This window comes from Eleutherodactylus coqui, chromosome 6 (assembly GCF_035609145.1).
Source record: "Eleutherodactylus coqui strain aEleCoq1 chromosome 6, aEleCoq1.hap1, whole genome shotgun sequence".
NCBI lineage: Eukaryota > Metazoa > Chordata > Amphibia > Anura > Eleutherodactylidae > Eleutherodactylus > Eleutherodactylus coqui.
Genome location: NC_089842.1, coordinates 110501508 through 110526549, shown reverse-complemented (window position 1 = coordinate 110526549; position 25042 = coordinate 110501508). Strand labels below are relative to the sequence as shown.

The 25042-nt window shown below is 46.6% G+C and overlaps 1 protein-coding gene across 1 annotated transcript in view; it reads left to right on the top strand.

Annotated features, from left to right (window-relative positions):
- Positions 1-14606: 14606 nt before the first annotated feature.
- ZBTB45 (zinc finger and BTB domain containing 45) overlaps positions 14607-25042 on the top strand; it is a 28341-nt gene continuing 17905 nt past the window's right edge. The window contains exons 1-2 of the mRNA XM_066607391.1: positions 14607-14822; positions 19031-20638. Of these exons, the coding sequence (XP_066463488.1) occupies positions 19048-20638 (1591 nt within the window). The 5' untranslated portion in view covers positions 14607-14822; positions 19031-19047. The remainder of the gene's footprint in view (positions 14823-19030; positions 20639-25042) is intronic.

Sequence of the window (25042 nt, the reverse complement as noted above, 5' to 3'; positions counted from 1 at the left end):
CTGAACCTACAACTCTCCCAGTGGAAGTTGGGGATGACCCCGTGCTGCATCTGCTCTCTGAGACGGGGCTTATTCAGACGGATGTATATCAATCAGGTTTTAACGCCCGGCCCATATACGCTGCCTCTTTCTGCAAGGGGAGGAGGCGGGAGAGGCAGGGAGCTAGTGCACTGAGCTTCCGCCCTCTCTCTGCCCCTCACCACTGTTGCAATGGAAGGGGCGAGACGGGGGCAGAGCTAAAACGGCCAACTGATATACACTCGTGGGAAAGAGACCTCAGAGATAGAAAGCAGAGGGTGGTAATAAATAGTTCATACTCTGATTGGGCCACCGTTGCTAGTGGGGTGGTACAGGGTTCAGTATTAGGCCCCATTTTGTTCAATATATTTATCAACGACCTGATAGAGGGGCTGCACAGCAAAATATTAATATTTCCAGATGATACAAAATTATACAAGTTATTTAATACAAAGAAGGATAATGTACAGCTGCAAATGGACCAAAATAAGTGGGGGTCTTGGGTAGAAAAATGGCAATTGAAGTTCAATATTGATAAATGTAAGGTTATGCACATGGCCAAGAGAAATGGATGTCACCAATATACACTAAATGGGGTACTGCTAGGGAAAGGTGAGATGGAAAAAGACCTGGGGGTACTAGCGGACTGTAGACTTAACTGGAGCAATCAATGCCAGTGAGCTGTTGCAAAGGCAAATAAAGTTTTGGGGTGCAGTAAAAAAGGTATAGGGGCTAGAGATGAGAACATTATTCTTCCACTATATAAGGCACTTGTCAGGCCCTACATGGAATACTGTGTACAGTTCTGGACACTTGTGCTTAGGAAAGATGTTACAGTTCTTGAGGGGGTTCAAAGGAGGACAACTAAATTAATAGATGGAAAGAGATGACTGGAATATCCAGAGAGGCATCAAAATTGGGATTATTCACCCTGGAAAAAAGATGGTTAAGAGGTGACTAAATAATTATGTATAAATACATGAGGGGACAATACAAGGATCTCTCCCATGATCTGTTTATACCCAGGACCGTGACGGTAACAAGAGGGCATCCGCTACGTTTAGAGGAAAGAAGGTTTCATTGCCAACACAGAAGTAACTTTCTTTACTGTAAGAGCAGTGAGATTATGGAACTCTCTGCCTGAAGAAGTGGTGATGGCAAAATCGAAAAGCACTATGATATTACCGGATATAGACAATAAATAGCCAAAAGGGTTGTTGATCTGGGGATCTTCCGGTAACTGGACTTGGAGTCAGGAAACAACTTTTCTCTGAAGAATGTTGATCTAGGGATTATTCTGACTGCCATTATGGAGTCAGGAAGGAATTGTTTTGCCCCCAAATGGAGTAAATTGGCTTCTAACTCATTGGGGTTTTTTGCCTTCCTCTGGATCAGCACGGGGTGGGGGGTCAGGGGTGGAAACAGGCTGAACTAGATGGCCATTTCTCTTTTTTCAGCCTTGCATACTGTTACTATGTATTTTTTCGCAGACAAATATTTAGCGCAGAAAAAATACGTTCGTCTTACTGAAGCCATTGAAAGCAAAGCATCACTTGATCGCGTTATACGTGCGACTATTTAACGTGCGGAAATGCCTCCGCAAATACGTTTGTGTGAATAAGCCCAACGCGCTGATAGACACATAAAAAATGCAGCATGTTCTATCCTACTGTGTATTATGCGCGATAGAGCTCTATTCTAATTGAATTTTGTATTTGCAGCATTTGTACGCAACGTCGCTAAGCGACAACCCGGGAGATTAAGAGAAAAAGGAATCAAGTCAGACTTTGCATGACAGTGTGCAAGAGATACACTGTCATGTGAAGTGCAAAATCGCTGCCCAGCTCAGTAATATGCCTGCTCACCGTCGCCTCGCACAGCAGTAAAACACTGCGTCTTGAGCCGGGCCTTGAGCCTAGTCAAATACTTGGAAACGCGTTTTTGGAAATTATTTTGTGAAGTTTGCAAACACTGAAAACATGTTTGAGAGTAAGAATGATCGCCATGTTGGTAGAATGGTTTAAGTACAGACCTGCCATAATGAATGTTATTCCAAATGCCCCACTTTTTTCAGAGAAGATCCACTTTTCTTTTGGTTATACATGGATTTATGTTTTCTGCAAAATTTGTCATAAAGTGCCTTTAAAGTCCCACAGTATTTTGCAGGACTGAAACTCCTCAATGAGTTTAAGCATACTTGCCTGTGAACACATACTAAAACTGATTCACGGACCGATATCCCCCTTGCCTGTGTGAAACTAGCCTTAGGCTCTCTACAGAATTCTGCCAGCTTGTTCCATCTAGGTGTTCTTTTATAAATGCCAGACAAAAAAGGAAGGTATGTTGCACTATTTTCTTCCAGTAAAATGAGATTCCAGGGATGGAACAATTTTGGTCAATAGGGTCCATTAGGTGCTGCCGGGTTCCATCATTTTGAAAGACGCGCTGACTATTTTATTCTTGTTCTGTATCAAATGGAATAAAACAGAATTGTGAAAGGAGCCTTATCCATTTGAAGTGAGAAACAAGAAACATTGTGTCATTTTCCAAAAACATGAACATTTTTAAAATGTTTGTGAAACGTTTATAAATAGTAAACAACCTCAAACATTTTAAAAACAATTTTGAAACACCCATAGAAACAAAAGAAACATGTTTACAAATAGTTTGCAGAATAGTTTGTATCTAGAGATGAGCGAGCATACTCGTCCGAGCTTGATGCTCGTTCGAGTATTAGGGTGCTCGAGATGCTCGTTACTCGAGATGAGCACCACGCGGTACTCGTCTCGATTAAACGAGCACTGACCATTGAATTCAATGGAGCCAGCAATACAGCCGGCTCCATTGAAAGCAATGGGCTCTCGGCGAGCGCGGGATGAATTTTCGGGAAGGGCTTAAAAATATAAGCCCTTACCTGAAAATCATCCTAAAATGTGTAAAAAAAAAAAAAAAATTATACTCACCTTTCCGCTGCAGCCGGAGTTCAGCCACGTATGGCCGGCAGTTCTCCTGAACTGCTGTGAGTAGTATTCAGCAGCCGGGGATTTAAAATCCCCGCCTGCTAATTGAGCTGCCTCTGATTGGTCACAGCCTCACCAATCAGAGGCAGCTCTCACTCACACCCATTCATGAATTCATGAATGGGTGAGTGCGTGCTGCCTCTGATTGGCTCAGCGCAGGGACCAATCAGGGGCAGCTCTCAGCTGTCATTCATGAATTCATGAATGGGTGTGAGTGAGAGCTGCCTCTGATTGGTGAGGCTGTGACCAATCAGAGGCAGCTCATTCAGCAGGCGGGGATTTTAAATCCCCGGCTGCTGAATACTGCTCACAGCAGTTCAGGAGAACTGCCGGCCAGACGCGGCTGAACTCCGGCTGCAGCGGAAAGGTGAGTATAAATTTTTTTTTCATTTTTACACATTTTAGGATGATTTTCAGGTAAGGGCTTATATTTTTAAGCCCTTCCCGAAAATTCATCCCGCGCTCGCCAGCAGCCCACTGCTTTCAATGGAGCCGGCTGTATTGCCGGCTCCATTGAATTCAATGGGCTAACATTGTTCTTCTCTGCCACAGCTGTAACGATCTTAATGCTGACATAATTTTTTTTAAATTTTTACACATTTTAGGATGATTTTCAGGTAAGGGCTTATATTTTTGTGGCAGAGGAGAACGATCTTTATGCTGACAGTGCGGGGCGGGGGGGTCTCACTCTTGCCACTTAATAGTGAGACCTCGGAGCCCGAAATGCAGCCCTGCATGTTGCTCCTCGCCTGCCCTATCCATTTCTGTGTTTTTTACATGACTTTGGTGATTTGCTAAGATTTTCACAAATGAAAACCTTATCGGAGCACCAGTCATATACAAAAATGCTCGAGTCGCCCATTGACTTCAATGGGGTTCGTTACTTGAAACGAACTCTCGAGCATCACTGAAAGTTCGACTCGAGTAACGAGCACTCGAGCATTTTGGTGCTCGCTCATCTCTATTTGTATCCAGTCCTTTTCAATCTGTACGCAGAAACAATCATGAGGCAATGCAATTTGGATGAATTAGAAATCAGAGTCAAAATCACTGGCAGAAATGTCAACAACCTCTGACATGCAGATGACACCACCCTGCTTGTGGAAAGCGAAAGGGACCTGAAATGAGTGCAAAAGGAAAGTGAATGCATAGGACTGTACCTCAACAGCAAGAAAACCAAAGTCATAACCACGGTAGGCAACTGTACAGAGAACATAAAAATGAACAACAAAGAAGTTGGGTCGGTCTTTCTTGGATCCAAAATCGATCGCAACGGGCAATCAGAAGCTGAGATCAAGAGACGGATTATATTTGGTAGGATTGCAATCCAAGGAATGGAAAAGATCTGGAAAAGTAAGGATATTAGCATTGCAACAAAAACCAGGCTGGTCAATGCAATCGTTTTTCCCATAACGACGTATGGATGCGATAGTTGGACGCTCAGGAAAACAGACAGAAGGAAAATTGATGAGTTTGAGCTATGGTGCTGGAGGAGAATGCTACGGATACCTTGGACTGCCACGACAACGAACAAGGTAGTGTTAGATCACGTCAAACCGAAAACATCACTAGGGGGCAAAAATCATCAAACAGCGGCTCTCTTTTTTTGGCCATGTGATGTGGGCCAACTCTCTGGAAACAATACTGATGCTTGGCAAGGTTAGTGGAAAGAGAAGATCAGGACGACAAAGAACAAGATGGCTAGATACAATCAAGGCCACCACCAACATGTCAATCGCAGAACTGAAAGAAGCCGTGAAAGACATATACGCGTGTAGAACATTGATCCATAGAGTGACCGAAGGTCGAATGCGATTGAACTGATAATCTTCATCATCCAGAAACATGTCCAAGTATGGATTAGGACACCTACACACGCCAGAGCCGGATTCTGCATACAGGTTCCCACAGTGGATTCCTTCTCTGACCCCGGCTGGTGGCCCTGCATACCTGTTTCTTCTGTACCGCGGATGACCGCGGACGCTTGCGCCGGTCATGGGCAGAACAGATTTTTTTTTTTTAAATGCTTGTTTTTCCCACTCCGTTGCTAGGAATTGATGTGGGTACCTAGGGGCTATCTGCAATGTCAAGTGTGGATGGGCTGCGGGTCGGATGGCTTTCATTAACTTCAACTAAAGTCGTCCATGCGGAGTCCGCAGCAAAAGACAGCATGCTGCGGTTTTTCCTCTGCTTGTGGAAATAACAACTCGTTTCCGCGAGTGTGAAGGAAAAAGTGAGTTTACATAGCATGCTTTGAATGGTATTTGCTGTGGGTCCTCCGTCTGGAAGCCGACCGAGGATTCCGCAGCAAAAATCCTTTTGTGTACAGCCAGCCATAGGCTTTAGGGGAGTGGTAATGACAATGCTGAAAATTGTTCGGTGTATAGTCCCTTTTCCCGTACATGTGTTTCCTAGGAAGTTCGATTTTGGCATGGTGCGTAGTTTTTGTTAGGCCGGCTGCACACGGCCGTGACGGGCTCCGCCGCGGAATTCCGCGGTGGAGCCCGTCACGGCGCCCCCCAGAGACCCCCAAACTTACCTGCGGATCCGGCGTCCTCGCTCCCGCATGACGCTTCGGTGTGATGCGCCGCAGCGTCATGTGACACGCCGGCCACGTCACATGACACGCCCACCGCGTCACATGACGCGGCCGGCTGTGTCATATGACGCGCCGGTTGTGTCATATGATGCGGCGGCGGTAGGCGGGAAAACGGTTTCACGCTATCTTCCACTGTGCTACAGTGGAAGATAGCGTGACGGACGGGCTTCCATTGACTGCAATGGAAGCTGTCCACGCGTACACCCGCGGCAAATAGAGCATGCCGCAGGTGAGGTCGGGTGATTTCACGGTGCGGAATTCCGTGGTGGATTTCCGCACCATGAGCACTGAGCTATTAGGTTCAATAGAACCTAATAGCTGCGGGCAACGCAGCGGATTTCCGCCGCGAATTACGCGGCAGAAATACGTTCATGGGAAGGAGTCCTTAATCCATTTTTTTTTCATTTTCTTTTTATAGATTCCTTGCCACTGGGAACTCATTTGCTTCGCTGCACTTTGAGGTCTTTTTGGGCAGTTCCACCCTCTCTGGAATCATCAGGAGGACCAACGTTGTGCTTTGGACGCAGCTGAAGCTTTTGGTGATGCCTCCACCCTCTCCACAAACCTGGCTGGACATCGCTGATGGTTTTGCAGCTTCAGCGCAGTTTCCAGACTGTATGAGGGCAAGCACATCCGTTTGCTAAAGCCAGGGAACTCAGGGACCCAGTACTACAACTACAAATAGTGTCAGGAGGGGACTCACGGTCGCCAGGGGTGGTGTGCGGCGCGGGCATGGTGCTGTGCCCAGGGTCGGCGGGGGCCGTGGTGGTGTCGCCCGGGGGTCGCCTGGTGTGGTTGGCGTCCGGGCTGGTGGCAGGCGTGGGTCTGCGGTGCTGCTGGGTGGGGCCTCGGCGCCTGGGCTCGGAGTTCCCCTGTTAGAGGGCACGGCCGGACTTCATACATTACCGGTCAGCGCGTCACCAGGCTCCACCTCGACCTAGGCGGGGTTAGGAGTATATGTATTTGTTCTCCAGCTAACATCCGCTCAGTTTGCTCGTTTCAGTCTTCTGTCCCACTTTGCTTTGCTCTGACCTTGCTTCTGACGTTCCCTATTACTTGATTGCTCTTTGGTTTGATTATTTGTCTCTCCAGCCCTGCCTTGGATTTTGTTATTGTATGTGGCCTGGTTAGTTGGTCTCTCCTGTCCCTTTCCCTGGGGTCCCTTCAGTGCAGAGTAGGGACCGCCACCCAGTTGTCGCCCTGGGGTTTAGCCCAGGGGGGCAAGTAGGTAGGAACAGGGGAAAGGGTCGGTTGTAGGGACTTCCAGTCTTCCGTTCCTAGCCAATCCTGACAGAAACACTGACCATACAAAGATTCGGGGTGGAAAGTGAACCCTGAGTATCTGTGCATTATAGAGTCAGTTACAGCAGTTATACATCAGGTCCAGAATTTGACTGAGATGGTACAGGACTTGTTGGCTCGTCTCTTTCACCAGGAGCAGTCGGTGGCAGGGACTCCGGCAATGGTATCATGGGGACCTTTACCTATTTGTGAACCCAAGGCGACTCTACCTGACTTCTTTTCTGGTGACCGTAAGGCATTTTTTGTGTTCCGTGAGGGATGTAGACTATATTTTAGTTTGCGCCCACACTCCTCAGGGTCAGAACATCAGAGGGTTGGAATTATTTCCAAACTAAGAGGGGACCCACAGAATTGGGCTTTTTCTTTACCATCAGATACCCCCTCTCATCAGTCGGTGGATGCTTTTTTCTCCGCCTTAGGTCAGATATACGATGAGCCAGATCGGGCAGGTTATGCTGTTTCTAAATTATTGAGCCTGCATCAGGGTAAGATGACGGCTGAGGAATTTTGTTCACAATTCCGACAGTTCTGTGTAGATTCCGGGTAGAATGACCAGGCCTTAAAGGACCTATTTTTGACCAGGCTCTCTGAGCCGGTAAAGGACTTGTTGTTGGGTCACCCGGAGCCTAAGACGTTAGAGACGGCAATGATCTTGGCAATACGAGCTGACCGGCGTCTGAGGGCTAGAGGGGTCACTAGTCCGGAGAGCCTCACCGCGGCCTGTAAAGAGCAGCACCTCAGTTCCCCCGGTAACCAGGTTGAGCAGATGGAACTGGAATACCTGTCAGCACCAGAGCACCAGGCTTTACGACAAAGAAACAGGTTGTGCTTCCACTGCGGGGACCCTGGACATCTTGTCACCACCTGTGACCAGAAATGGCAGCAGAAAAACTTCTTCTCCTAGGTGATCTTTGGAAGAATCGCCTAGGAGCTCAGGTACTTCCGGGGTTTTCCAAGTTGCTTCTTCCTTGTTCCATTCTGTTGGGTTCCTGCCTCATGTCTGGTCACGCCTTTGTCGACTCAGGGGCAGCAGTTAATTTTGTGAATTTCAAATTTCTTACGTCTATAGCTTCTGAGTTGCGAGATTTAAATCCCAATTTACAGGTCTGTGGAATTGATGCCACCCCGCTGGCCGCGGGTTTGATAAAGAAGATTACACCGGAACTAAGGTTTTCGGTGGAAGCTCTACATTCAGAGATCTGTACATTTTTGGTGATGGAAGGTCTATCGGTTGATGTTGTGTTGGGGCTACCATGGTTGCAACTACATAACCCCGTTATCGATTGGGCAGCTTCCGAGCTGATACAGTGGGGTACAGGATGCAAGGACCATTTAGCAATTGTCCAGTTGCATTCCTCTGATTGTGAGGTGGCTGGCCTACCTAAGTATTTAGAAGAATTCGCAGATGTATTTTCCAAACAGCTTTCGGGAGCTTTACCTTCTCATAGGGAATCTACTTATGGTCGCAAGTCCATGGTCCGGCCGAGGTACAGCAGCTTATTATAATATATATTGCTTTTTCTGTTTTGCACCAGACCCACTCTTCCGCTTTTCCAAGTATTCCCGGCAGAAGTTATTGCATACACTTCTCCATCGCGCTTTCAATTCATCAACTGGTAATACAATGTGAAAAAACAATCAATAAAAGTATACACAAACCTTGCTCAACCACATCACATTTTTCCAATGCACTCCCTTAAAAATAGGTTTGTTTTTGGGGGGGCTGGTAAACGCTATGGAGGCAGTGAGACAGATCATCAAATTTACGCATGGCGCTAAAACCTTAGCGGGATCTACAAAGCACGGACGGTAACACATGAGTCATCAGGATGTCCTGAACATATAGCAGAGCTGTTATTGAGGGCTTATTCAGATGAGCGTATGCGGATATGTGTTCGCCTGTACACAACGTATATTTGCATGAATGAATTTTTAACATGATCGACTCCCGATCGTGATTGGTGATTTTAAAGACATTCACACCGGACATTGCAGCGCACATGTAAAAAAAACATGCTGAAGTTAAGACAAGCAACGATTGGAAGAAATGCTCGGAATGGCAATTAAATGCCTAATTAGTATTTGCCTAAAAAGTATTTAGAATATATTTTAGGGGATATTACCCATGGGATAATTTTTGCCTTTGGCATTTAGAATTGTGTTTGTATGACCCGGAGTATTCCTAGGGCAATTTCATAATATATTAATTATGGCAAGCGGTCTTCTTTTTCCAGCATTATACTCAGTGTAACTCCCTCCCCCTGCTTTTTTTTCAGCTGCCATAGAAATCTATGGTAGCTTTCTGTGTAACATGATGAAAGATAGAGCAAGACCTTTTCACACCCCGTCTACAAGATACGGCCGTGAAAGATAGGGCAAGGTCTGTTTTTTATTGTGCAAATATTGTTTGTCTGAATGATGTAATTGAAATCAAAAGCATCGTTCGGTCGCGTTATACGTGCAACTTTTTTACGTGCGGAAATGCCTGTGCAAATACGTTCATCTGAAGGAGACCTGACTCGTATCGCTACACTACTATGGCAACCCACCTTTAGCAGTAGGGCCGGGTGTCACTACAGTATTGAGGTGCTCACCCCAGATCCCCAGGCTAAACATTAAAAGCATTTCATGTGCTACCCATATTATATACTGGACTTATTTAGGTCCTTTCTTGCTTTAATGGTGGCAGTCAACCACACTGCCGGATGCACCTCTGCAGCCAAATTTTCTACGCCTGCACTTTTGCGCTGCGATCCTTGTAGTGAGGGGGGTTTGTATCCCAAATAGCTGGCTTCTCCTTCACGAGCGCTATGAAGCGACACATGCCTAGGTGCGGTATGCTTCTCCTGTATTATCTGTGCAACGGCTTTCTTTGTCTGTGAAAAGCTTGAGATAAGGAGCTGCTGACAACTTCCTGTAGATTTTTTATTCCATTCTCGCTGGTATAGCCTCCTGCGTTTAAAACGCGGTCAAAAACGCTCTAACCACATTCTACTTAGTTTTCAGCAGCGATAAAAATGCTCCCAGTTCATTTCAATAGGCGACGCATTGCGTTTAAAAATGCTGAAACACCCAAAAATAGAACAGACAACGTTCGAAAAATGTGGTGTTAGAAATGCTGCATTTTAGCGCTTGTCTGAGAAGCCTCATTGAAATCAGTGTGATGGGTGATGAGGTGAGTTAAAAAGTGCGAAAACAGGTCAAAATAGAGCAGACAATGCTCGAAACGTTGGAAAACGCTGCGTTCAAGCGCATGTCGATTAACTATGCCCGTAATGAACCATAAGGTGGACTTTGTGTCCCCCAGAGGTAATGAGCAGATTCATATAGGTTGGGATAGGGGTTGTTTTGTGTAGAATGGAATTGACCACATGGCTGATAGTCTAGAGAAGAAGGGAACAGCAGGGGGCGGTTCTTTGAATGGAAGATAGGTGTTAAAGTGTTGGATTACCTTTACAGCTACAGGAGATTAGAGGTGGAGTAGTGTAGAGGATTTAAAGGGAATGTGAAAAAGACAATGATCCATTCAAATAGCAGCCAAAATGCCACCAAGCAGTGAAACCCACAATACACCCATAATAGTTCCAGCCATAGTGGCCCCATAACAGAGAGGGAGCCAAAGAGTCCCCATGACAGAGAACAACACTGAGGAATGGATGTGTAGCGCCCCACAGGCCGGCGGGGCCGAAGAGGGGTTCGGGAGGACTGTAATGGCAGCAGAGGTGGCTGCGTTACTCCCTCTGTCCCAAACCGTGCCTGCGGGGAAACGCTGCAGTGTGAATGGTGTTGGGTGCTACCTGTGAAGTCGGGCAGTGTACGGTAGTAAGGTTGTCAAGTTTGTGATGCCAGACCATATATAGGCCGAAACCTGTGTCGGACAAAATAATAATAAAAATGGGAAATTATAAACAAAAATGGGGGTGGTAGTCCTTTCCCCTAGAGGGTGTAGTGTGGTACTTCACAGTGCAGATATTGGTGGGAAGGGACTCCAGGAGTCAGGTTGAATAGTACACAATACCTCTCAATTTTATGTGGTCTTAAAGTGGCACTGGGGCCTAGCTGAAATCAACATTAGCCATGTCTGCAGTTACAAGCACCGGCTACTACACAGAGGTCAGAGCAGAGACTTTTGGTCCTTCCGCTCTGACCTCTGTGTATTTGCAGTGCTGTCAGCAGGTGCACAATCAGCTGATCGGCTGGGGTCCCGAGCGACGGACCACAGCCAATCAAATATTGATGACCTATCCTGAAGATAGGTCATCAGTAGAGATGAGCGAGCATGCTCGGATAAAGCAGTTACTCGAGTGAGCATTGCTCTTCTCGAGTAACTGCTTACTGGTCCGAGCGTGCTCGGGGGAGGTGGGGCGGCGGGGATGAGAAAACCCTGGAAAACCCCATTACCTACCAGGAAATGGACTCTGCTAAAGGACAATCTGGAGATGAAAGGCTGTCCCTGGGACACTATATAAGGCCCCATGGGCGGAGAAATGTATAATCTTCGGTGTCGGTATATTTAGGGTGGCAGTTTGTAGAGGGCACAGCCTCGCTGATTCCACATTAAGCCTGGATGTGCAAAAAATAGATGAATACTTTCCATATTTATCTCAATATATATTTGTGGGGCTGAAGGACGATGGGAGGGTGAACCTGCTCGATACAGTGCTATACAGTCAGCTCACATACTCCTGTGCATGCCAGGAATAAGAGCGCTTAAGTTTGAAACGTGTTGGAGGTTTTAATGTGAACTGAAGTCCTTCTGCCGATTTGGATGGTTTTAATGGTGTACTACCGGTAATAGATACTTTGGATTTAACCTCCGTGACGTGGAACTATTTTGCCTTCAACATTTGTCCCTATGCCTGAGACGGCAGTTATCCAGCAGGAGAGAATTCATGAGGGATAGGCAAACAGAGCACTGAGGCATGATCGCTGGAGCATGCCTTTATCTTTGTGGCGCTGAGACATGAGCACTGTAGTATGCCTTTATCTTTGTGCTGCTGAGGCATGATCACTGGAGTATGCCTTTATTTTTCTGGCATGAGGCATGATCACTGGAGTATGCCTTTATCTTTGTGGTGCTGAGGCATGATCGCTGGCGTATGCCTTTATTTTTGTGGCAAGTGGCATGATCGCTGGAGTATGCCTTTTTTTATTGGCATGAGGCATGATTGCTAAAGTATGCCTTTATCTTTGTGGCGCTGAGGCATGATCGCTGGAGTATGCCTTTATCTTTGTGACGCTGAGGCATGATTGCTAAAGTATGCCTTTATCTTTGTGGCGCTGAGGCATGTTCGCTGGAGTATGCCTTTATCTTTGTGGTGCTGAGGCATGATCGCTGGAGTATGCCTTTATCTTTTTGACGCTGAGGCATGATCGCTGGAGTATGCCTTTATCTTTGTGGTGCTGAGGCATGATCACTGGAGTATGCCTTTATCTTTGTAGCACTGAGGCATGATCGCTGGAGTATGCCTTCATCTTTGTAGTGCTGAGGCATGATCGCTGGAGTATGCCTTTATCTTTGTAGCACTGAGACATGATTGCTGGAGTATGCCTTTATCTCTGTGGCGCTGAGGCATGATCGCTGGAGTATGCCTTTATCTTTGTGGTGCTGAGGCATGATCGCTGGAGTATGCCTTTATCTTTGTAGCACTGAGGCATGATCGCTGGAGCATGCCTTTATCTTTGTGGCGCTGAGGCATGATTGCTGGAGTATGCCTTTATCTCTGTGGCGTTGAGGCATGATCGCTGGAGTATGCCTTTATCTTTGTGGTGCTGAGGCATGATCGCTGGAGTATGCCTTTACCTTTGTGGTGCTGAGGCATAATCACTGGAGTATGCCTTTATCTTTGTGGTGCTGAGGTATGATCACTGGAGTATGCCTTTATCTTTGTGGTGCTGAGGCATGATCGCTGGAGTATGCCTATATCTTTGTGGTGCTGAGGCATGATCGCTGGAGTATGCCTTTATCTTTGTGGTGGCTCACAGAGCATTGTGCATTCTCAAAGGGTAACCAGAGGGCTGGAAGCAGGATAATACGCAGGGCAGGCATACTGTTTTGGCTGCACTACATCTAATGTAGATCTACAGTTGTTTTATTATTTTTTGTCGTAAGGTACTGTTAACGTGGGTTTTTCTTTCTGCGGATTCCATGATGAAATTTGCATTGGGATCTTCGCTATTTTTGCATCTAGTTAAACTCAATGGGAATCTGTGTTGCTCTGCATTGCAGAAAAAAAACTACTGACGTGTTCATTCTGGATGCGGATTCCTCATCGCAAAACTTGCACTGTCTAGCCCTACAGTGCATGCTCAAATCCGCACGATTCAGCGCAATGTATTTGTGCTATGAAGGAGGATGATTTGCGTGCGTATCGGCGCATTTTAGTGTGCTTTTTGCGCATGACAAACTCTCCCTGATTTAAATAGCTATTTAGCCTAATGAGGTCCAGATGTGTTATTTTTCTCCCACGGAATTGCACGTGACTTCTATGGGGACCTTTGCTGTGCAAATGCACAGAATAATAGAGCATGTCTTATTTTTATGCGCATGCAAAAACAGGAAATGTGTACCAACGCATTGATATCATTGGCTTCTATTCTCTGTGTATTGAACATGCAAATCCGCTCATGTGATGGAGGCGGTGTGCTGAGAACATTCTCCATAGTCTTCAGGCTATATACACACCACCTATAGCAAGTTGAACCTGAAATTCTCTTGCGTAAATCACATCGCACCGCACACGGACACTGCGGCCATGTGCTGTCCGACGCGTGGGACACCGTTGGTCAGAGTGAAAAATCACTATGTGCGTGCGCCCATACAAAAGGGTTCTTCTCCCGTGCGAGTTCCATCCAGATCGCAATAGGATGTAACTTGCGCGGGAATATTGCCTTTGTGAATAAGCCTTCCGTTTAGGGCATCTTCACACGACCGTATTCTGCACACGTTTTTGCAACAGTAAAATCTATGCGCGCAGAGAATAGAGCCTATCGATTTCAATGGACTTGTTCTCAGGAGCGTGTTCTGCATGCGGTTTACGCGTGCGGAAGAAAGTAGGACTATATTATCCTGTGTTTTGTGCAGCAACGCCCCCATAGAAGTCTATGGGAGATGTACAAATACGCAAGCTGGTGCGTGAAACACTGCGCAAAACTGTGAAAAAAAATAACATGTGGACCTAATTAGGCTAAATAGCCTTTTAATCTGCGAAAAGGGTGTGTCGCGCATGTGAACTGGCTGTGCAACAAGTAGGGTAGTATGCGCAGACACACAAATACATGGCGCTGTGACCAGCGTCTTTGCGTTTACGGTCGTTGGAGTAAAGCTTTGTCTACTATTACATGCTGAACTGTAAGCAGCCCCAGACTGTGGAGCAAAGGATCACATATTGTTTGTAGCTGTGCAGTGATCGGCGGTTGTTATGCAGCAGGATTTGCTATCTATGTCGCTGTGACTAGGTTTAGCCATCGATCAGCCAGCATGATATGTGACTCCAAGCTGCTGGCTGTGACCAGCGGAGCTGCGGCAGTCTCCATGCCCCCCACTCCCAGACGGCTTGTGTCTGCACACATAATAGAAAGAACGATTGTCAGATTTGTCCGTGTGAATAAAGTTATTTCATGTCTGGCTGGAGAGACGGACGGCGCATGCGCTTTAGAGAGCCGCCTGGCCCCGCTGTTGCTGCTGTCTTTCCGGAGGCTCCGCGGTTCAGACCGAGCGCGGACGTGAAGTCAGAGACTGGCGGCCACGGCGAATACCTCCCCGACCTCCTCCTCCTCCTCCCCCCCGCCGCGGAATCCCGGAGGGCAACGGGCCCCGTGCAGGAACATCCTGAGCGGTGCCAGGAGCGAGAACGCGCGGCTGCGCGCCCCCGGGAGAGCCGGTGAGCCCAGACGAGCGGAGCAGCTATGTGCGCTGCATAGCAAGGCCAGTGTGGCATTTGATAAGGCTGCCCACAGTGGTGCCCACCACCCCGAGTAGGGTGACAGCCCCGCAGGCATCCACTGTAGTCACCCTGCTCTCTCCAATGCCAGGCTTGTGCTGAGATGATGCAGACAGTGATGCCCCCAATGTACCCTGAAGCCAGCCTGTATTGTGATGGTGATGGCTGTACAGTAACCCCACCTTGTAGGGGGTGATCACCCAACAGATCACTACAGTGACAGCCATAGTTGGGGAGTGATGCCCCCTCAGTCTTGCTCTTTAAAGGGTTACTGCCCCCTCGCCCTGTAGATGGCCCCCAGTGCCCCTTTCCCTTTTGAAATTGACAGCTTCTTCCCTCACACAGGCTAATGTCCAGAGTGTGCCCCTCCAGGGTGGCATACATGGTGCCCCCATAACTTTTCCTATGCAGCTGTGTCCGGGCTGGATGCTCACACTTGACATTTGCTTTTAACTATTGATCTCTATGAAAGCTTTGATAGACAACCACTAAAATCTCCAGTTGTGCCCCTGCAGTGTTGTGTCCATTGTACACCCCCACATGTTCAATGTATATAGATGGAGGCTCCTTTGTGTGTATGTGTATATATAAACATGAGTGACTCACACTGTATATAGGAGGAGGGGCTGGTATATATATAAACATGTGACTCACTGTATACACTATATATAGGAGGCGGGGTGTGTGTGTGTATGTGTATATATATATATATATATTAGTGCTATCGGATGGCACTTCCACTATACAGTGTGCTGACTGTGAGGAGCTCCCTCCTAATCGCTGGTTAGTCTGTCTCTGTGTTCTGGGCTTTCTTTTCTCTTTGCTCTCTTCTGACCTGGGATTATGTAGTTATTGTGCAGAATGATACATTGTTGCAGTTTGTTTTCCTCTCCAGAGTTGTACTGTATCTTGTGTATACTGTGCTGCTGGGTGACCAGGGCCGACACTGAAAGGGGGTTGTCCAGTTATATTTCAAAAATGTGATTCCCACTATTCGGGGCAGCAGTGCCCCATTTACAATTACCCATGACGGGCTACCTGATGCTCTTACTGTGTCTTTCTCCACCCAGTTTGTTTCCCTTGGTGGTCTCTGCTGATTGCACTTACATCTCTATAGCCACTAGCACTGGGCTAACATGTGCAGTAACTCTATTCTCACAGTCTCTTGCATGCTCCTGTTGGCTCAGTGCTAGCAGCTATGAGAACGGGCCATCAGAACATCGGCCCTATGACACTATCAAAGAGTCATCGGAAGAAGTAGAATACAGACAAACGGGATCATGTGACCAGGCGCCTGACAGCAATAGCTACCTGGAATTTCAAGGGTAAATACATTAATCATCACTATGTCTTGGGGAGCAGGTGCTTCAAAGTAACTGGACAACCCCTTTAACGCCTAAAGACCCATTTACACGGAGCGCTGATCGCTCAAAAATCGCTAAAAAGCGATTGTTTGAGTGATCATCATTGCGTCTAAACCCGCAGCCATCGTGCACTTTTCGTAAACAGCTAGCTGATCGTTAAATTCAGGCCAACCTAAAAATCGTCATTCTGCCTTATCAGCAGTTCTACATGGGTAGGGCTGATAGCATTGTTTCCTGCTGGAGAACAAAGGATCTGAGTGCAGATAAGAGCCCTCAGGCTATTAACTGCTTTCAGCTAAGGCTTCATTTGCACACTAAATAGCTATTAAGTAGCTGAGTATCTACTTAATAGTTTTTGCAAAACGATCGCTCAAAGCTGTCACTCAAACTGTTTGAGCGATATTTGAGCGATCGTCGCTCCGTGTAAATGGGCCTTGAGTGACGAAGCCTGTTTGTGGCTTAATGACCTACTAACTTTTCTTTTTTTCATTGTTGCATTCCAGGAGCCGTACCTTTTTTAATTTTTCTGTTGACATATAAATATAAGGGCTTGTTTTTTGCAGGACAAGTTGTGTTTTCTGATAGCATCATTTTGGGTACATGTATTGTATAACCTTTATTTATTTATTTTTTTAAGGTGGAATGGAAAGACTGCTATAGGATTACACCAATACCAAATTTATATAGTGTTTTGGTTTTTTTACATTCCAAAGGGGAAAAGGTGGGGTTTTGACACATATTTTATTTTTATTTACTTTTATTTTTGTCCCACATGGGGGACTTAATTGGCTGTATCTTTTTTTTATTTCTTCTGATACGCTACTATACATCAGTATAGTAGTGCAATAGAAAGCGTATGAGGTCAGCGAGAGACTGAGCCACATAGGTCGCTGTAGCTGGCAGACCCAGAGGCTATACCCAAGTTTCCAAGTGCCATAACCCATTGGGATCCTGCAATCGCCTCATGTCCACGGGGAAAATCAGGCCTGCTACGGATTCTCCATGGAGAATCCGTAGCGGGTCCCTCCTGCCCCGCGGACATGAGGCATAAAAATAAGAATTAACTCACCTCTCGTCCACTCCGGATCTTCCCTTCGCCATCGGTTGTGTGCCCCGTGCATGCGCCGGCCCGAAGAAAAAAGATCCGGCCGTGATGGAGAGAAGATGAAGCCGCGGTGAAGGGAAGATCCGGAGCAGGTGAGTAAATTCCTATTTTGGTCTCCTGCGGATCCGGACGGCTTCCATAGGCTTCAATAGAAGCCCGCGGGAGCCCCGCACGAAAATGGAGCATGGTCCAGATTTTTTCATGCTCCATTTAAAAAAAAATCACTTTTATTGACCATCCGCGGGTATTTATCTACCCGCGGGTGGTCAATGTATCCCTATGGGATGCGGATCCGCGGGCAGGAGAAGAGTTAAAATCCGCTGCGGATTTTAATTCTTCTTTTGCCCGTGGACATGAGGCCTTACAGCAGTGTTCCTCAACTCCAGTCCTCAGGGACCTCCAACAGGTCATGTTTTTAGGATTTCCTCAGTATTGCCCAGGTGATGTAATTATTGTTGGTGCCTCCGACATTGCCACAGGTGTTCTTACCATAGGATACCCTGAAAACATCACCTGTTGGTGGTCCCTGAGGACTGGAGTTGGGGGGCCCCTGTCTTACAGAATAAAGCCTCTGTAATGTGTGAACTCGCCCTAATGAGGGAGTCTGAGGCTCTGACTATTGGACAGTCTATTACTCAACCAACAGCTGTCAATTGAAATATAGACTTGATAAAGTCATCTGAAAAACAAATGCTCAGACCCATGTTTCTCATTTCAGTCCTCCAGTCTGTCCAGAGATCATAAGGGTACATTCACAAGTAGCGGAAAATGATACAGACTTTTCCGTGCCAAAATTCACATCAAAACTGAGCCAAAAGATGTGCCAAAATCCCCGCCATTGGTACAGATTTTAACAGTTTTAGATGCAGATCTGTAGTCGATTTCCTCCTTTTAATTGAAAGGGTGAAATCTGCTGCGGATTTACATCAGAAATGGTGTCAGAATCCACAACGATGGGGCAGATTTAGGAACTTTCTTGTTGCGGATTTTGATATGGATTTTGCGCCTTGAAAATCCGCACCATTTTCCGTGACATGTGAACGTACCCTTGGGGTGGATTCACATGCACAGGTTTTTCATGCAGTTGTTTTAGCCAAACTTGGTAGTTGATCCAAGAGAAGTATAGAAGACCTTCCTTTATATTTCCTGTATATTTTGAACCCACTTCTGGTTTTGACTGCATGAAAGTGGCCCTCTGATTTGTGAGTGGGGTAAACAGAAGGAGACAGTCATCTGATTGGCTCAAAGTGCTGTGTACACAATACTGTAGGATGCGTGCATAGCTTGAAATTGCCCCAGGGTATGGGAAAGATACTCCCACTCAGAAACCGTACAGTGAAATCCAATACTGTGCGAAGGGAATAAATTACTATCTACACTGCATCTAATTTACATCTGACTAAGGAGGGCTTGGGATTTGGTGCTGTTTTTAGCAGACTATATTATGGCTACAGAGCAATGGGCTGATGTAGAACCTCCCGGGGGAGCTTTAGTGCAAATAGAGAGGATACCACTGAAGAAGGAGCTGGACTCTGGTTGCTTTGTGCATCTCCTCCACTTTCCCTGCAGGCATGTCTTTACTTTGATGTGTCTGTATCGGTTTAAGATTTGTTGTATGTATTGTGTGTATATATATTATATTGTATTGACATGTTTTTATTTTCTTTTACCCCAAATAGCAAACCACGCTGCCGGGATGATGGCCGATGCAGTTCACTACATCCATCTGCAGAACTTCAGTAAGTCTCTCTTGGAGACTCTGAATGCTCAGCGTCTTGGAGGCCATTTCTGTGATGTCACGGTGCACATCCACGATGCAACCCTGCGGGCTCACCGCTGTGTGCTGGCTGCCGGGAGCCCCTTCTTCCATGACAAGCTTCTCCTGGGCTACTCGGAGATTGAGGTTCCACCAGTTGTTCCCACCCAGGTGGTTCAGCAGCTGGTGGAGTTTATGTACAGCGGGTCGCTGGTCGTTGCCCAGTCTGAAGCACTACAGATCCTTACAGCTGCCAGTATTTTACAAATTAAGACTGTCATCGATGAGTGCACACAAATCATATCTCAGAGCAGAGCAAACAAACCGGTGGCTATGGCGGGAGGAATGGCATCTTGTGGGGCACAAAGCAGGTCTTCCATGAACAAAATTCAAGAGCAGCCCAGTAAAGAGGCCGACTGCCCTTCAACCATTGGCATGAGAGATCCCACTTGTTCTTTACCGTCTTCCTTGAGGTCCAATGAGTTGGAAATGATTTCCCAAATGGGGGCCGTCGGTGAAGCACCAAAGATACTTTGCGCTTCTGAGGTGCGGTACAAATTAAGAGACATGTTGTCAGCCCAGCAGAGACAACTTCCAGAGGTGAGGGAGATGGCACCTGAGGTTGAACACGTTTCTGATGGCGAAAGCATATCCACTGCTTATTTGCCGCAAGCAGAAGCTCCACAGAGCTGCCACAGCCGCAAGCAGCGCCAGCCTGTGCGTCTCCAGCTCTCCGATTCTGTCCCTGTCATCATCAAAGATGAGGACGATGAAGACGAGGAGAATGAAGAGAATATTGGCAAAGAAGAAAATGAAGAAGAGAAGGTTGGTGCCGTGTTCAGCGAGTGCAGTGGTGGCTTCACCAGTTGTGGGGAAAACGATAAAAGCAGAAGTCCTGACGATAAAGTGCGAAACGCTAGCAATGGAAGGAAAGACTCAACTGGGCAGATGGAATTTTCCTCTGAGGGTCAAGATTTCTTCTCCAACCAGGATGTCTTCTCAGAATCCTTTATACCCCCTTGGCAGAATGAGGAGAACCTGACAGAAGGAACCAGGGAGAATGCAGTAGACAATGGCGAGAAGTTCCGTTCTGATTGCAGTTTGGATGGTTCCAGCTTGAGGAACTTGGCTGTGGTTGCTAGTTCTGACTTCAAGTCAAGTCCACCCTTTAACGCAAGAGTTCCTGAATCCAGGGGACTGCCCTTTGTGGCGTCAGTCCTTCCCAGAGACCTTAAGAATTCAGTCTCTGCTGCGGTGGCGGCGACCGGCTCATCCAGCATCTTCCAGTTCCATTTGACTCATCCCAACCAGAATCAGTCAGGAGTCACGCAGGGCTTTTTTAGTGTACAGCAAGATGGGGCGAATAATGTGGTACAAATGAACTCTAACCTGGTCCCGGGAAACATACCGAGTGACCAGACACAGCGCCCGGGACCTTCCCGTAACCCAGAGCCTTCCTACGTGTGCAGTCACTGCCAGAAAACCTTCAGTTCTAGGAAAAATTACACCAAACACATGTTCATCCATTCTGGTAAGAAGTTCCTAATTCTAAGAACAGATTTTAATATGAGTATGTTATCCATAGGGAGCGGTAGTATAATAGATAAACACTTGTACCTCAGGGCCAGTATATTTTAGCAGTCCTTTTGTTGTCCATAGGGAGCAGTAGTATAATAGATAAACACTTGTACCTCAGGGCCAGTATATTTTAGCAGTCCTGTTCTTGTCCATAGGGAGCAGTAGTATAATAGAAAAACTCTTGTACCTCGGGACCAGTATATTTTGGCAGTCCTATTCTTGTCCATAGGGAGCAGTAGTATAATAGATAAACTCTTGTACCTAGGAGGCAGTATATTCTAGCAGTCCTATTCTTGTCCATAGGGAGCAGTAGTATAATAGATAAACTCTTGTACCTAGGGGGCAGTATATTCTAGCAGTCCTATTCTTGTCCATGGGGAGCAGTAGTATAATCGGTAAGATCCAGTACCTAGGGGGTAGTATATTCTAGCAGTCCTATTCTTATCCATAGGGAGCTGTAGTATAATAGATGGGCTCCTGTACTTGGGGAGCAGTATATTCTAGCAGTCCTATTCTTGTACATAGGAAGCAGTAGTATAATAGATAAACTCTTGGACCTAGCGGGCAGTATATTCTAGTAGTCCTAGTCTTGTACATAGGGAGCAGTAGTATAATAGGTAAGCTTCTGTACCTAGGGGGCATTATATTCTAGCAATTCTATTCCTATCCATAGGGAGCAGTAGTATAATAGATAAGCTCCTGTACCTAGGGGGCAGTATATTCTAGCAGTTCTATTCTTATCCATAGGGAGTAGAGATGAGCGAGCGCACTCGGCCACGCCCCTTTTTCGCCCGAGTACCGCGATTTTCGAGTACTTCCGTACTCGGGCGATAAGATTCGGGGGGTGCCGTGGGTGAGTGGGGGGTTGCAGCGGGGAGTGGGGGGGAGAGGGAGAGAGAGGGCTCCCCCCTGTTCCCCTCTGCTACCCCCCGCGCCGCCACGCCTCCCCCCGCCCCCTGAATCTTTTCACCCGAGTACTGAAGTACTCGAAAATCGCGGTGCTCGATCGAGTAATTACTCGAAACGAGTACGTTCGCTCATCTCTAATAGGGAGCAGTAGTATAATAGGTAAGCTCCTGTACCTAGGGGGCAGTATATTCTAGCAGTCCTATTCTTATCCATAGGGAGCAGTAGTATAAAAGATAAACACTTGTACCTCGGGGCCAGTATATTTTACAAGTCCTATTCTTGTACATAGGGAGCAGTAGTATAATAGATTAACTCTTGGACCTAGGGGGCAGTATATTCTAGCAGTCCTATTCTTGTCCATAGGGAGCAGTTGTATAATAGATAAACTCTTGGACCTAGGGGGCAGTATATTCTAGCAGTCCTATTCTTGTCCATAGGGAGCAGTTGTATAATAGATAAACTCTTGGACCTAGGGGGCAGTATATTCTAGCAGTCCTATTCTTATCCATTGGGAGCAGTAGTATAATAGATAAACTCCTGTACCTAGGGGGCAGTATATTCTAGCAGTCCTATTGTTGTACATAGGGAGCGGTGTCATGGGCCGACGTGGGATACTAAGGGACCCCTGCGCAAAGAATATGTCAACCCCCCCTCCTAAAAAATAGGATACCTCTAAATAATGTAGGCACCATATGCTATCAGCTCTGCACAGTGAGTAGTGTTTACAGTGCAGCTACTTCCAGATGAAGTCCTTCATTTTAATTTTTCTTATTTGTGATAGATCATCATGAAGACTTCTTCAGTTATAACTCATTTGTGCCCGCTCTTTTCATACTGCTGCTACCCCCCATGAACCCCTTAGGCCCCCTTCAGACGAGCGAGCTCTGTGTATTTGCGGAATGAATGAAGCCGTTCGATGCACCTCTATGCGTAAATAAATACATATTGGTTGAAATGGCTAATTAGTCTGAGTTCTAGTTGTGTTCTTTTTCCTGCGCAATTCCGTGGTGTTTTACGGATCTCCTAGCATGTTGTGCACACATTTGCACACCCCCTTTGACTTCTATGGGGACTTTAGGTGCGCAAATGTGCAGGAAAATAGAGCATGCTGCGTTTTTTTTTTTTTTTTTTGTTTTGCATGACAAAAATGCGCAGGAAATGCATGTGACTGAACCTATTGAACTCTATGTTTACTGCATATTGCGCAAGCAAAATTTGCGGGTGCGAATACGCCTGTGTGAAGGGAGTCTTAGGACTCACTCAGACTAGCATATTTAGCCTGTGTATTACATATGTTTTTTTACATGCTTAATATGCATATGATGTGTATTTACTGCGTATTTCATGCACCCGACTACGATAATAGCACGCATTAGGCACTAAAATAGGAGATGCTGCAGGGGTTTTTTTTCTCGCATGTAATAACAGGTTTTCATGACCCAATGTAAATCAGTGAGGTTTTAGCACTGTGTATTACACGCACAAATAATGAGTGCATAATACGCAGGCTAATGAGCCCCCTCAGTGACCCTCAGTTGTTACTAGCGGCTCTACAAACTAATACTGCGCTCTATGGCCCCACTTTCTAGCCGTGCTCATAGAGGCCTCTTCATTACACGCTCAGGACATGTTGAATGCCATGCTCTGTACAAGGCAGAACTTGACTCCTCCCCCTGTACCCAGGGCCGGAGATGGAGGCGGAGTCAGATTATGCTCTAATCATAGAATCATAGGGTCATCGGGTCCAACCCCCTGCTCAGTGCAGGATTTACTAAATCATCCCAGACAACTAAAGTGATCATGCGGGTTCCACCGAGATTCGAACTAGGATCGCTGGATTCAGAGTCCAGAGTGCTAACCATTATACCTCTGTACAGATAAACCCTATGTGTGTGATGAAGAGGCTTCTACTGCAGTATTGGGGTAGGTGATGCCAGTAGGAAGTGAGCAGTGGGATGAGGGCAGGCCGCTCAAGTGCCAACACTTTTCCCTTCTGGGTCAGTGTGCAGATGAATCAGCTGCACAGATGAAATGTGTGTATTATATAGCTGTACTATTCATGTACATAGGGGGGCGATATTGTATAGTCGTTCTATTCCTGTATGTAGGGGGCAGCATTGTATAGTCGTTCTATTCCTGTATGTAGGGGGCAGCATTACATAGTCGTTCTATTCCTGTATGTAGGGGTTGGTATTATATAGTTCTATTCCTGTACGTAGGGGGCGGTATTAAATAGCCGTTCTATTCCTGTACATAATAATAATCTTTATATAGTGCTAACATATTCTGCAGCGCTTACAAGAATAAAAATGACCACGGGTATATAGTAATCAGTTGATGGAAACAGTAGGGGTAAGGGTCCTCTCCAAGGAGCTTACATACTACAAGTAATGGGGTGATACAGAAGGTAAAGGGGCTGGAGATGTACACAGTATGGCAAGATGGGGAGTGTGATACACACAGATGATGGTCAGGCCATATAGTGGCTGAATCGGTATAACTGCAGCTGCTGGTTGACATAGGGGGCGGTATTACATAGCCGTTCTATTCCTGTACGTAGGGGCGGTATTACATAGCCGTTCTATTCCTGTACGTAGGGGGCGGTATTACATAGCCGTTCTATTCCTGTACGTAGGGGGCGGTATTACATAGCCGTTCCATTCCTGTATGTAGGGGGCGGTATTACATAGCCGTTCCATTCCTGTATGTAGGGGGCGGTATTATATAGCCGTTCTAGTCCTGTACGTAGGGGGCGGTATTATATAGCCGTTCTAGTCCTGTACGTAGGGGGCGGTATTATATAGCCGTTCTATTCCTGTACGTAGGGGGCGGTATTACATAGCCGTTCCATTCCTGTACGTAGGGGGCGGTATTACATAGCCGTTCTAGTCCTGTACGTAGGGGGCGGTGTTATATAGCCGTTCTAGTCCTGTACGTAGGGGGCGGTGTTATATAGCCGTTCTAGTCCTGTACGTAGGGGGCGGTGTTATATAGCCGTTCTAGTCCTGTACGTAGGGGGCGGTGTTATATAGCCGTTCTAGTCCTGTACGTAGGGGGCGGTGTTATATAGCCGTTCTAGTCCTGTACGTAGGGGGCGGTGTTATATAGCCGTTCTATTCCTGTACGTAGGGGGCGGTGTTATATAGCCGTTCTATTCCTGTACGTAGGGGGCGGTGTTATATAGCCGTTCTAGTCCTGTACGTAGGGGGCGGTGTTATATAGCCGTTCTAGTCCTGTACGTAGGGGGCGGTGTTATATAGCCGTTCTAGTCCTGTACGTAGGGGGCGGTGTTATATAGCCGTTCTAGTCCTGTACGTAGGGGGCGGTGTTATATAGCCGTTCTAGTCCTGTACGTAGGGGGCGGTGTTATATAGCCGTTCTAGTCTTGTACGTAGGGGGCGGTGTTATATAGCCGTTCTAGTCCTGTACGTAGGGGGCGGTGTTATAT